At 46.5% G+C, this 13,938-nt stretch overlaps 1 protein-coding gene and 1 long non-coding RNA gene across 9 annotated transcripts in view; one reads left to right on the forward strand and one right to left on the reverse strand.

The window, feature by feature from the left end:
* The window catches only part of LOC310704118, a 429,938-nt gene that overhangs the window by 262,922 nt on the left and 153,078 nt on the right, over positions 1–13,938 (reverse strand). The gene's annotated exons all lie outside the window — the stretch shown is intronic.
* TMEM63B (transmembrane protein 63B) overlaps positions 1–13,938 on the forward strand; it is an 80,910-nt gene that overhangs the window by 49,032 nt on the left and 17,940 nt on the right. For 4 of the 8 annotated variants that reach the window (XM_083497130.1, XM_083497132.1, XM_083497131.1 and 1 more), the window contains exons 4-11: positions 217–251; positions 5,911–6,001; positions 7,211–7,248; positions 7,883–8,025; positions 10,836–10,887; positions 11,085–11,193; positions 12,527–12,597; positions 13,735–13,815. In XM_083497130.1, coding sequence (XP_083353256.1) covers positions 217–251; positions 5,911–6,001; positions 7,211–7,248; positions 7,883–8,025; positions 10,836–10,887; positions 11,085–11,193; positions 12,527–12,597; positions 13,735–13,815 — 620 coding nt within the window. Of the gene's footprint in view, positions 1–216; positions 274–5,910; positions 6,002–7,210; positions 7,249–7,882; positions 8,026–10,835; positions 10,888–11,084; positions 11,194–12,526; positions 12,598–13,734; positions 13,816–13,938 lie in introns of all 8 variants that reach the window. The other 4 variants (XM_083497134.1, XM_083497136.1, XM_083497135.1 and 1 more) reach the window with 2 other exon arrangements.

Genomic DNA, 13,938 nt, shown 5'->3' on the forward strand with positions numbered 1-13,938 from the left:
TTTGCATGAACCATAAAACTGAATCTGTAAGCCAAAAAAAACTAAGTTTATTTTCTTCCTCTGGATGAATTTGGTGAACAATTTCCTTCCCAGGACCCCAAAATGTCAGCACTGAGAGAGGAGGACCCTGGCTCTTGATTGAAAGATCCAGTTTGTTTGTAACTCTCCCTTTTTCTCCCCCACCCCCTTCATTCTTTTTCTTTTGTCCCCAGGCAGAGGCGCTGGCAGCAGGAGCAAGAGGAACGGGAATAGTACGTTGCGGGTTTTCCCAGGGTGCTTCTTCCATCCTTCCTTAATTCTCTTTTCCTTCCTGCTTCTGTTGAAGTTTTCTCCTTTTGCTTCTGAACTAATCTTCACCGGGAGAGCAGGGCTTGTGATTGTTGTCCACACTGGTCACTGCACACATAACCCTCTTGTGTCAGTCACACGACACCAAAATGGCGGTGGGGGAAACTTTCCTTCAGGGAGCTCAAGGTGTCAGACAACATTCTCTACCTCCCCATTTTGCCCTCACAACGTCCGTGTGAGGTAGTTTAGGCTGGGAGACTGCAACTGGCCCAAGGGACCATCTATAGTGGGGGGTGGCCAGATTTCTGCTGGGCAATTCTGCCACCACTTTTCAGCAATGAGAAATGTTATCTTCTGCTTTGAAACATTCTCTGCCTCCTCGGCTGACTCATGCAGGAGCCCAAAGAGCTGATTTAACTAGACTCTTCAAATTGCTCTTCCCTCAGGATTTAAAAAAAATAAAAATATTTAGGAACCTGTTCCCTAGCCAGACATCCCATGAAGCTGGTAAGAGTTTTCCACCAACTGATATGTTCCAAGAACAAACTGGGGCCCAGGGCCAAGCAAAGATATTTGGCTTCCTCAGAAGAAAGGACGAGATGGTTCCCTCGTCCCCCATCAACAAACAAAAGCTCACTAAATAGGGAGCGAAACCTTCCATCATTCCTAGTGACAGAACAACACCCTTTGCTACTCCTGAGGGCAGCAAGCTTGCTTAGGGGGAAGCAGAGTGGGTCACGCCACTGTGTTCTCCAAATCTTGCCACCACCATCCCACCCCCCTTGCTGTATGTTGCCTGAGGTGACTGCATCACTCTGCCTCATGGGATGTTCTATGTAGAACAGTATTCTTGTTGAGATGGAATAGGCACCCATTATCTGCACTTTCTGGAAAGATTTGAAAACATTTTAGTGCTGAAAATCTTGCCTATCTAGGTGGATAGGTCTCTGCCATGGGTGTCTACTTTAATAATAATAATAATTTCATTTTCTGTGCTATTTTAAAACTGTTTTAGCTGTTTTTATTATATTCATCCATTGCCTTGGGGCATATGTGGAAGGCAATAGGAATCAGGGGCGAAGCAAGGTGTCGTGACACCTGGGGCGGGCGTCACGATGTACGACTCATGCGCTGTACATAGTGACTCCGCACATGCACTGTATAGCGGTTTGCCGCCAGCGCCACTCCAGCGCTGAACAGACGGTGCTGGGATTCCTCCGTCACCGCTGCAGCCGCAAACACGGCTGTAGCGGCAACAGAGGGATCCCAGCACCGTCCATATGGTGCTGGAGTGGCGCCGGTGGCAAACCGCTATACAGTGCGTGTGCTGCGTCGTTATGTACAGTGCATGCGTGCGATGCTGCACATGCGCTGTACTTAGCGGTTTGCTGCCAGTGCCAGGATCCACTGCTCGCAGCTGCAGCCGCGAACAGAGGATCCTCCAAAGGCGGCTGCGGCAGCGCAATAGCTGCTTTCACCACCGCGAGCCCCCGCGGGGTGACTTCTTGTCACCCTCACAGGCGTGGAACCCAGGGCATACTGCCCCCCAAGCCCCCCCATTGTGACATCACTGATAGCAACAATGCCCACCCTGCTGGTATATTTGGGGGGCCAGCCCTGCTGTGATGTGAGGTGCAATTCAAGAGAGCCAAAGAGTCAAGTTATTTCATTTGCTTTACCACATGAAAACCTAATTTGGATTTCTTGACTCAGGCACAAAATTCCCCTTCAACCAGGCCTTGGTCTGATTAATATTCTGTGGCTTTTTGAACGGGTGTCTTTTTGTGGGGGGCAGGTTATTGTTTTGTTTTAGCTATTTATTTTGTGCTTTTATACTGTATTTTTATCTTGTGAACCGCCCTGAGATATTTGAATAAGGGGTGGTATATGCATTTAGGAATCATAATCATAATAATGTTTCATGAGATATGGCAACGAAAGGAAAACCTGGACCTCACAATGACATGACAACCGGTTAATTTCTGAGAGGAGAGTGTCTCAAGATGTGGTGAGGCTCGTATTTGTGTGTGGAATCCCTGCTCCAGTTGTCGGTTTTAGCTCCAGATTTGGGCAGGGAGAAGGGCTTGTGCCCCTCCTGTCAGGAGACCCACCTGCTACTCACCACCATTACTGCCAGCTACTGCTGCCAGCAGGGAGGGAGGCAGGAAGGGACAGTGGAGAGGGGATGAAATAAGAACAGATCAGTGGCAGCAGCACCTGCTGCTGCTCCTCTTCATCACCATCCTCACTCACTTGCTCACCTTCTTTGAAAAATAGCAAAAAAAAAAAAATTAAGGTGCGGGAGCCATAGGGCAAGTTTGCTTTTGGGCCATGCCAGGGCATGTGTCTGCCAGCCATGCCGCCAGTCCCAAACATTTCCAAGATGGCTTCCTTTTATTACTGCATTTATATACCTATTTTCTGCAAAGGGGGGCGGGTACATGGTTCTACCCCTCCCCATTTTTATCCTCACAACAGCCCTCTGAGGTAGGTTAGGCTAAGAGACCATGACTGACCCGAAGTCTGCCAGCAACCTTCATGGCTGAGCCCGGGGGGCGGACGGGGCGGACTTTAAACCCTCATCTCCTAAATCCTAGGCCAACACGCTTAACCACCACCCCAAACCGGGCACAGCACTACTTGTTGATGAATGGAAAATTCACTAAATGGGTGTGGAGGCCTATTTGATTATCATCCCACATGTTCCAGGAGTGAGTCCTGGCATAAGAAAAGCAGGCTGCCAAGCCGAGCCCCAAGTCCTAGTTACCGGTAAGTGGCCCAGCCTAGCAGCTGGTCATGTCAGGGCCTTGGGCACAGGGCGTGTATTTCGCTGCATAGCACTTTGTTTCCTCCTCACTGGAACAGTATGGAAGTTTCATCACACACAGTGTTTCGTAGCTCGGTGACAGAGCGCCTCAGCACTGCATACAGGCCTCCCTGGATCCATTCCCTCACATATCCAGGAAGGGCTAGGAGTGTCCCCTGCCAGAAAATCTGGAGAGCCACTGCCAGTCAGTGTAGACAGCACTGAGCTGGGTGGAGGAATGGTCTGACTCAGCCTAAGGCAGTTTCCTATGTCCATAAATCTCCTTATCTTCTTCTGCCTTTACTACTCACTGTAGCCGTTATTCTCCCCCTCTACAGCCACATTCACACCTGCTGGTGAATCAGTCATTTATCCTTCAGTGGGAGGAGGGGAGCATATGCCCACCCCCTCACAGGCAGATTGGGGGCAGGGGGGGCGGATTTCGCAGCCCTACTGGGATCCACATTGCCACTTCTTACATCAGGCAGCGACAAACCCACTTCTGAAATCTGCCTGGCAACATGCTGCCCTCCAGCTCCCCCTTGTGACTGTTCCCTTTCTATGTTCCCTTTTAATGCACCCTGTTGCGAACATTTAAACAAACGCACAAGCAAGTCACTATTGCACAGAATGAGCATTAGGATTAAAGAAGGAAAAGGCTACATGGTGCTCAGCTAATCTGTGTCTGGGACATGAAGCTGTCATACCTTTTGTTTTCCCAGAGTGCCACTTGAGTGCACACTATACAATACATCTGCAGTCCCCTTTTAGGGCTTGGAGGCATTTGGCCACAGTTCTGATCTGTGAACAGGGGGAGGAGTGGAGGCCAGACTCCATGCTGTTGCCTTGCTTACATGACTCCCTTCTCTCCTAACTAATGCTAAATGTGCATTAATCATCCAGGTCCCTTCAGGGCCTTACCACGAAGCCTCTCTTGCTAGCCTCCAGACTTCTTGAAAATCCAGATGGATCAGTTTAAAAAATATTGTCATAGAGGTTAGGCAAGCAACACCCCTCCAGTGTGTGTGTGTGTGTGTGTGTGTGTGTGTGTGTGTGAAATGAGTTGTACCTTTTGAGAACCTGCTTGTACTCTGAAAGCTCATTCTGATGGTGAGCAGAGAATCACAAGGATGGGGCAATACTTTCTCCTCTGTGCTTAAAATGAGAAGCAGGCAGCGCTGCCTCCGCTGGTCCCAGAGAGGCCTCTTGCCACTCACATGGTCTGAAAAGACCAACAGGGATTGAAGCAGACTACAAGCATCTGCAGCTTTGATACTCTGCACTAGCCTGTGTGGCACTGAGATCCTTAGGTGTTTGCTGGAGGAAAGAGGTTTTCTTTCTGCCTTGGTAGCCATGTGTGTGCTGTCTTCTAATAATTCCATAGGAGGCCTCCCTGACTTGTCACAAGAGGGAAAATGCAGGCCATCACATCTGACCAGTTGTTGATTTCACCTTCTTCTTGTTCACTCATCTCCTTTTCAGAAGACTTAACCTTCTCTTTCTCGCATCTCCTGACTGTCGTATGCAAGTTTGGCTGCATAGTAGGTGATGGGAGGCCTGGATTGCTTCTGTCCAATGCATGTGGCACACTGGTGGTGTCTGAATTCTTTGGGCATCGCTGATGGGGCCTTGTGATGTTGGAGCAGTCTGGTGAATAAAAGCCCTTCTCTTTCTCTTATGTTGCAATGTTAACGTCACTTACCTAGCAGTAAGCCCCATTGAATTCAGTAGGACTTACTTCTGAGTAGGCATGGTTAGGATTGCACTGATAGTCACAAACTACTCATTTTTTAAACAATCATTATAATTTATTCCAGTAGCCCTTTCTTGGCCATAAAAGATGCATTCTATTTACCTCGCATGTGTAAAGTAGATTAGGTTGAGGGACCAGTAACCTGTCAAAGACCACGAAGATATATTTGGTTATTTGTATTTTTAAAATTATCTCTCCTTTCTAGTGCCCATGTATCATTTCATAAGCTGCCTTTCCCCCTCAAAAATGGCCATATCTTTTCTGCTGCAAGCACATGGATTGGGCTGTTGCCGCAGGATTAAGCTCTGTGTTGGAAATTGGAATTCATGAGCAGAGCCGCATGTATATTGCGATTCCATAGGAGTGCAGAACGTAACATCTGGCATTGGGCACACACTGTAGCTGACTGGAAATATTTCAGTTTTTAACAATGCTCCTAGCTGTTAGGGCTGCTGAGACATGCTCAAAAGAATACGGACAATGCCTGCTGAAATCTCCAAGGTGGCTGAATGAGAGTCCAGCAGTTGAGGACTAGATTTCTTTTGCCTGGTCTTTGCCTTACTCCATGAGTAGCAAAAGCGTAGCAAAAGCAAAGAAAAAAGAGGGGGGAAAGCTTTAGAATGCAGAATAAATGAAAGTACATGTAATTTTATGTGAATTGAGAGCATCTATACAGGATAAAGACTTGAGATTTTTCTTGATGCAGCACTTTGATTGGGTGCAGAGTACACACATCCCTACTTATGAAGCAGCCCTGGAAGTGCATCGCAGACGCCCATGTCTGTCCCTAAACCTCTAAGGCTGCTTCTGTGGAGCCCAGCATCTTGGCTCTTGTGATGGAGAAGTTTGCATTGGATCAGAGTAAAGCGAAAGAGAGGGGCAATCTCTGCTAATGGCTTTTTTCTCTCTTGCCTTTTCTCTCTCTGGACTCTCTGGAAGTTTTCTCTTCATCTCGCCTGGGGCAAACTGGCTTGCGTTAACTACTCTGGTACTCTGGTGGCCTTCTGGTTTTCTCAGCCTCTTCCCAGGCCCTGATTAACTGTCCCCTCTGTTGCAATTCCAGTGTGGCATCCGCCTTGCATTCTGACAGCCATGACCGCTACGAACGCCTCACTTCCGTCTCCAGCTCTGTGGACTTTGACCAAAGAGACAATGTGAGTGGCAGGCAAAAGCAATCCATAGTTTTCCCAGCAGCGCTCTGCAATTAAGCCCTTGCATCAAGGAAAATGGGAAATGAAGGGGTGGCGATGCTCCTTGCTCAATTTCAATGTGCACAGTGATGATTGATAGTGGGGATGTGGTGTGAGCAAAGTCCCCTAATGTTATTGATCACATAGGGCAAGTGCATGACAAGCCATATAGGAGGGGCAATTTCCACTCCAGTTGGATCTCAGGAGGGAAGACGTAACATTTGCAGTAGGAGTAGCACCCACTGTGGCTGTAACTTAATTAATAAAAATGGATGTTGCAATGTGCTGCACAGTTGGTGTGATGTTATTTCATAGAATTGTAGAGTTGTCGGGGGGGCGGAGATAGCCAGCATTTAAGGAGTCAGTATCTAAGGTTGTCAAGCAGCTTCTAATGAAGGCAAAGTGTTTGAGCCTTCACAATATTCAGAGCTGGGACCTAGAAGAGCTTCAGCTTCTATCAAAATTTTGGAGAACAACAATATTAAAGAGCTGGCATTTCCCAGCCCAAGGGCTCTTCCTGGGATTGCATGCCAGCAGGTATGGCCTGAGGCAAAAAGTAGGTTGGGCTTTTACAGCTGGGATAGCATGGTACTCTTAATCTCAGGGTTGTGGGTTTGAGCCCCACCTTGGGCAAAAGATTCCTGTATTGCAGGGGATTGGACTAGATGACCCAGGTAGTCCCTTTCAACTCAACAATTCTGTGATTTATACAATAGGCTACGTTCAGTCTCACAAAATTCAGAGCTTAAACACCTATTCCTTTCTAGACAAGCATGAAGCATTGTTGCAGTACAAGGCATGTTCCACCCATCAAAAGCACTTGAGGGGAGGGTGCAGAGCAGGGCCAGCAAGGGGTATCCTAGGCAGAGCCCTTAGGGGCAGATAAAGAAGCCTAGGGGGCCACATGCAAGCCTGAGGCCTGGGGTCCCGCACCATAACTTACAATGACTTGTGATTATATGGTGAGTTTGTCCATGTGGGCCTGTTTGTAACCTTACATGTCTTAGAACTGATCTGGCTGTTGCCTCGTTTCAGTTCTTCCATCTTGGTAGAAGAAGCTGGTACTGCAGATCTGAGGTTGTAGGGGCCTCTGTACTAGTTGAGGAAAAAGTAGCAAAGTGGGATAAAGCGAAAGAACTCTGATTAACTTGGGCTTGTTTTGTCTCCGCACAGGGCTTCTGCTCCTGGCTGACGGCAATCTTCAGGATAAAGTAAGTTCTCCCATCTTCTTGCAGAAGGTCCCCCCTTCTCATTCTTGCATCTATCACCAGCTGTCAGAAGGAGCAACATGGCAGAAGTCCTGACACTGCAGGGTCATATCACTGTCATCATTCATTGTTAGACCAGGGGCTCTTTGGAATCGAGAGCACGGATGGGGAACCTGATGCCCTCCAGTGCTTGTTGAGCTCTGGCTCCACTTGGCTGCAGCCAGCCTGGCCAGTGTGGGATGATGGAAGCTGTAGTCCCTGAGCCAAAGGTCCCCAACCCAAGAATAAGGATCCTCTGTTGCTCAAGATGAAAACAGATTTAGTCCTCAGGCTCTCCTGGAATAATTAAAGACGGCAGCACCAGAATCCTCAGTATATAGACTGAGAGCACTGGTGGGAAACAGAGCTGATAATAATTCTGCTGCCAAACACAAATGTTCTGTGACCCAGGGGAGCTATGAGCAGAAGGGTGGAAATAGAGGCTAGCTAGTGAAATTTGACAGCATTTGGGCAGGGGAGTGGGTGGGGGCAGCAGTGCACTCACTTCATTGCTCTGAAATGTTGGCAGCGCATCACACCTTGCCCCCACGATTCCTCTAGGTAGCCAGCAGCTCACCCCCTTTCTGTTCCTTCCCAGGGATGATGAGATCCGGGAGAAGTGTGGGGCCGACGCAGTCCATTACCTCTCCTTCCAGCGGCACATCATTGGTCTGCTGGTGGCTGTGGGCGTCCTCTCTGTGGGCATCGTTCTGCCAGTGAACTTCTCAGGGGACCTGCTAGGTAAGCGGAGAGGCGGCTTCTTACTATTCCTGCTGGGAAAGTATTAGACAATCTCACTCAGTGCTGGGAGGGACCTGCTCATCCTAGTGCTGGCTAAAGAGGCTAAAGAGAATAGTGGTGATTCAGACACAGGTGCATGTCTTTCTACCTCAAATAGCTCGCCATGACGCAGGAAGGCCCCTTGGGAGTACTAAAAGGAAGCATGAGGAGAAATAATCAATACTAACAGTAATTTCAACCTGAGCTTTCTAGCTCTTCATCTCTGAGCTTTAGGGCTGAGTGAGCTGCAATCTCTACATCTACCCCCAAACCTGGATGGTACAGCCTGAAAGGGAGGATATTTTACCTCCCGGCTCTAAGTGGAAAATTGGGATCAGGGGGTGCCCATCCGATAGCATGCATCTTTCTACCCTAATTGCACCATTTACCCAATTAGGAGACTTTTGGCAGTCAGCCTGGCTGTGCTCATCTGCCCGGCTTAAAGAATCATTCAAGGGATTATTTGGAATGGAGGAAATGCTTTCTTCCCAATCTTGGTTAAACTTCCCCAAGAATCCTTTTAGCATTGAAGCAGACAAAACACATAAAAGCTTATAGCATCCCTCACAATTGCTAGCCCCCACCCGCATTTACTGACCTCTTAAGCTCCAGAGAGTTTAGACCACCTGGCAGATGAAATAATCCTGTAGAAGGGTGGGAAATTAGGGCCAATGGATGGGCTCCCCTGACCCCAACTGACCTCTGACCCCTTTTGGTCCTGGCTAAAGGGAAGCAAGGGACAGACCTTTTTCCCACTCTTCAGCCTAAGACTGTACCAGCACTCTACCCTCTTGTTGCCAAGTTCCTTCGTGTAGGCCTTGTTTGATCTTCCATTTTGAACCAATATTTTTCTAGAAATCTAGAGGTTAATTGACAAAGCACAGTGTTTTACATAAGGGGGATTTCTGTCCAACTCTGCTTGTCTGTCAGAAGGTTCTGCCACTGCCTTGACTAAATAGTATAGTCATGTACTCAGAAGTAAGCCCTATTGCATTCACCAGGCCTTACGCTCAGGTAAGCGTGTATAGGATTGCATCTTAAAGTCTATCCTCCCTCCCAGACAGCTATTCAAACACCATGCTGTTTTGAGTTTAGACTTTGTTAATGTTACCAGCATATGGTGTCGGTCTTTCAGAAGCCTTAAACTACCCGCTTACAACCTAAAGCTCAGTAATGCAGTTCAACAAAGCATACAGCTGCAATTAGTTTGATGGTGGGTTCAGTTTTTATTTCATACTACAGTAATTTTTTAAAAACAAACAAACAGGATAATGTTTGGGTTTGTTTTCTGGTTTTTAGTAGAGTTATACCTCTAATAATACATTATTCTCAAAATATAAAATATAGACTAAGATAAGTTCCCAAGTCTTACCAGCTCTTGTTTACGTTGCTGCCATCTTGGAGGTACAAGCAAGAGAGCTCCAGATGGTAGGATGCTCATACATTCAAACATCATATCATTTTATACAGTTTTGTAAAATCACATGAAGATGTGAACTGCTCCATAAATTTGGCACACAATCTAAACTATCCAATTGTTTATTGAGATTAAAACATATAAAAGAATACCCCTCCTTACTAAATTATTATTCCTAAATTATTCCTAAGCAAAAAGTCCCATATATTTCTATTAGATAAGGTCAATCCTAAATTTATTAATTCACTTTTGGCAAGTCTTAACTCAGATTTTTAACCATAAAATTTATACGTGATCTTTTGCAACTATCTTTGTCATGACAAACATACACTTAAGTTTACAATGTTTACAATTTTCTTACATGAAATTATTGACCATTAACAAAACTTTAAGTACATGTTAACAGATTGGCCATCTGACTGGCCTAATTCCCCGGCTAATCCTCTGACCTGAGTCACAGGGTTTTGACACGGCATTCTTTTTATAGAAATGATACCGATCATTTGGTAAATTAAGTAATTTACCAGAATTCATTATAGCCCTTTGCTCTGTGGGCAGCAGCCTCCAGAAAATGCCAGAGAGCACTCACTGTTTGGTGGGACATTTGGGATGAGATGAATATTCTGCCAGAGCCCTGGGACATTTATAGTAATGGCTCACCCCATTGTGCAGACTCAAACCACCAACCTTCTGATCGGCAAGCCCAAGAGGCTCCGTGGTTTAGACCATAGCGCCACCCACATCCCAGCTTCTGCCAACCTAGCAGTTCAAAAGCATGCCAGTGCAAGTACATAAATAGGTACCGCTGTGGCAGGAAGGTAAATGGCGTTTCCGTGCACTCTGGTTTCTGTCACGGTGTTCCATTGCGCCAGAAGCAGTTTAGTCATGCTGGCCACATGAACCAGAAAGCTGTCTCTGGACAAATGCTGGCTCCCTTGGCCTGAAAATGAGATGAGCGCCACACCCCATAGTTGGCTTTGACTGGACTAAACCATCCAGGGTTCCTTTACCTTACCTTATTGTAATGGCACTGAAGTTTTTCATGGTATTCATCCTTTTCAATGAACCATGAGATACTTGGATGAAATGGTTAAGGTTGGAAGTTGAATCTCTGGAGCAGCTCAAACAGAAGTAAATGAATAGTCACTAAATGAAGAAAGATTGAACATCAGCAGAAGAGCATGGAGAATTTCAATGTCTCCCATTACAGCAGGCATTGGGCTATTTGCCTCATCATCTAATCCAAGCCACTTTGAGTCTCTCTGATAAAAGCAGAGCAATTTTGTTCCAGCAATTTGATGCCTTCTCGTTGCATTGCACCCAATTCATGATTCTTTACTTGTTTTCTTGCCAGAGAACAACCCCTACAGCTTTGGGAGAACAACTATTGCTAACTTGAAATCTGGGTAAGTATGATATTGGGGTGCCCTCAAGGAACCATGTTTTCCAAAAAGGAGGAGGAGGAGGAAATATTCATATTATTGAAGGGGATTATTATCTGGGAGGCTTGTGGGTTAGCACTGGGATAAATGGGCTGACCCAAAATGCAGAAGATACATTCAAGCAGAGATAAGTATTGGGCATTTCCTTTCCCTTGTGACAGGAATAACCTGTTATGGCTGCACACGTCCTTTGCCTTCCTGTACCTGTTGCTGACTGTGTACAGCATGCGCCGGCACACCTCCAAGATGCGCTACAAGGAGGATGATTTGGTAAGTCCAAACTGGCATCCAGCTAGACTTGGTCAGCTGGAGCAAGCAACCTCCTTAATTGGGTGATGTCCTACTGTAGGTCATGGGCATTGCATTTCCTGCTCCTCTGATTTTTAAGCTTCTCTTTTTCATGCTCCTTTTGCATTTGTGATATCTGTTTACTTGTTTCAGGCATGCGAGTTGGGGAGCTTTCCTTAGTACCTTTTCTAATAGTTTGGGTTTTTTAAAAAAAATACATTGTTCTGACCTTTCAGTTATTATTTTGCCATTAAATGAGATCCTGTTTTCTTCAAACACACCCTTTCCTACCTCCCTGGTGCCAACCCAGACATTATTATCATTTATTATTTACATGGTGCCATCAGGAATAAAAACCTTCAGATATTAGCCTTGAAGAATTTAAAACCTAAAATTCAACTCAGCAGGGACGATGGAGGAATGAGATAGAGGGAAAAACAGGAAGAAGAGGAATCTGTTTTATTTATTTAGAATTGCTTCTATTCTACTCTTCTTTCCTAATGAGATCAGAGTGGCATATAATTAAAAAACAGTAACAGAATATGTAAAATAACAAACAACATTGTTCTCCTAGCAGTGCAACAATAAAACTGCTAGCACGTTTGCAAAGCTAAGCAGTGTCCAGTATGGTTTCAAATTGGATGGGGGGCTGCATGTTGAGATTCCCACATTGCAGGGGGTTGGACTAGATGACCCTCGGAATCCCTTCCAACTCTGCAATTCTATGACTAAACATAAAGCAGCCAAAATATCCACTATTACAAAGAAAAGTTCCCTGATATGCAAACAGTGAAGTAATATGACTCTCCCAGGAGAGGGAATTCCAAGGGTTGGGAGGGTGGCACAGAAAAGGCACTATTGAGTAATGTATTATTATGGATGGCTGATTGGGAAATGAGAGGGACCTCTGTGGAAGAGCTCAGTTCTTGAGCAGGTGTATGTGGGGAAAGGCAGCGCTGGTCCCAATTCATTTAGGCCAGTAAATGGATAGGCAGCCAATGTATTTGGTAAGAAGGAGAGTACCCCGAGCCCTGTGTATGACCCCCATGAAAAGCCTAGCTGCCATATTCTGAACAGACTGAAGTTTCCAAATGGTCTTCAAAGGTAACCCCACTTAGAGCTTATGAACAATGATAAGACATATTCCATTTCTGCTTCTCCATTTCACTTGATTTGAGAGCAGGGTACATTTAACATAAATGCACAACACATAAATCCCATAAACTGATACTTTGCTTGGGCTTAGTCTCCATTTCCTGCTTCAACTGTGAAAGACCTCAGATCTAACGTTCTCTTTGCCTCTTGTCTGCTCCAGGTGAAGCGAACTCTCTTCATTAACGGAATCTCAAAGTATGCCGAACCTGAAAAGATCAGAAAGCATTTTGAGTGAGTCTTGTTCCCTGGATCCATTAATTCTTAGCTCGACCCACCTCTGACAAAGAAAAATATATATAAATCAGCCAGTTTTGGGAGGATAATTTTTAAACCCAACACCGTACCTTTGTATGCCTTAGATCAGGGCTAGCCAATGTAGTTCCCTCCAGCTGTTGCTTGCTGCAGCTCCCATCTTCCTTGAGCAACACAGGGACATTGGAAGCTGCTTTATACTGGGCCAGACCATTGGTACATCTAGCTCAGTATTGTCTACACTGGCAGGCAGCAGCTTCCCAGGATTTCAGATGGGGAGTCTTCTCCAGGAGATGTTGAGGACTGAACTTGGTACTTTCTGCAAGCAAGGCTGATTCTCTGCCACTGAGCGTTGTCCTTTCCTCCTGCTAGCTAGGACTGAAGGGAATTGTAGGGCAGGAACGTTGTCTACCCTTGCCTTAGATCAGGCATAGGCCAACTCAGCCCTCCAGATGTTTTGGGACTACAACTCCCATCATCCCTAGCTAACAGGACCAGTGGCCAGGCATGCTGGGAGTTGTAGTCCCAAAACACCTGGAGGGGTGAGTTTGCACATGCCTGCCTTAGATGGACATGGTGTCACCCTAGGACAGGGGTTGCATTCACTTCTGGGCAAGCTTACAGGGTTCACATGCTAGAAATGGGCAGGGCTTCTAGACATACATCCATGTCCCTCTCTGTCCTCCATCCAGGCATGCAAGAGGCATTATTACCAGCTAGGCAAAAGCATTCATGGAAGGTGCATGCCAAGGCCGATGAGGGGGGGTGACCTGAGGAGAAGGGAAGTGCCTGGGAGTGGGGCGGAGAAGTGTGACCTGGAGAGAATTTGGAGGGCCCCATTTGGCTCCTGGTCCTGCAGTTCCACACCCTCTGCCCTAGGTGGTGGTTACACTTCTTAACAGGAATGATGGGCACTTATTTCTTTCAGTTCCCGCCCCCCTCTGCTTGCTCCTACAGAGCTTCAGCTTGCAGCTGAATCAAAAGCTGAAGAAGCCTTCCTTTTCAGAGTCAAATGTGCCGTTTCAAGCCTGTTCCTTGAATAGGAACTCAACCAGGTTTTGCCGACCCTGCAGGTTTCTAATAAGCTCCTGCACTGTTGCTTTTTCCTGACTGCAGGGAAGCCTACACCAACTGCACGGTACTGGAGGCACGTCCCTGCTATGATGTGGCCCGGCTGATGTTTCTTGATGCAGAGAGGTACAGTCTGGGATTCGTAGGGAATGGGGGCTTTTAAACCTCATGTGAGCAAGGAGAGGTCGGGGTGTGTGTGGGTGTGTGTGTGTGCATGTGAAATGCGCAGTTTGGCCCGCCGTGAGGTTG

The sequence above is a fragment of the Podarcis liolepis genome (assembly GCF_965112155.1).
Source record: "Podarcis liolepis genome assembly, chromosome: 3".
Classification (NCBI taxonomy): Eukaryota; Metazoa; Chordata; class Lepidosauria; order Squamata; family Lacertidae; genus Podarcis; species Podarcis liolepis.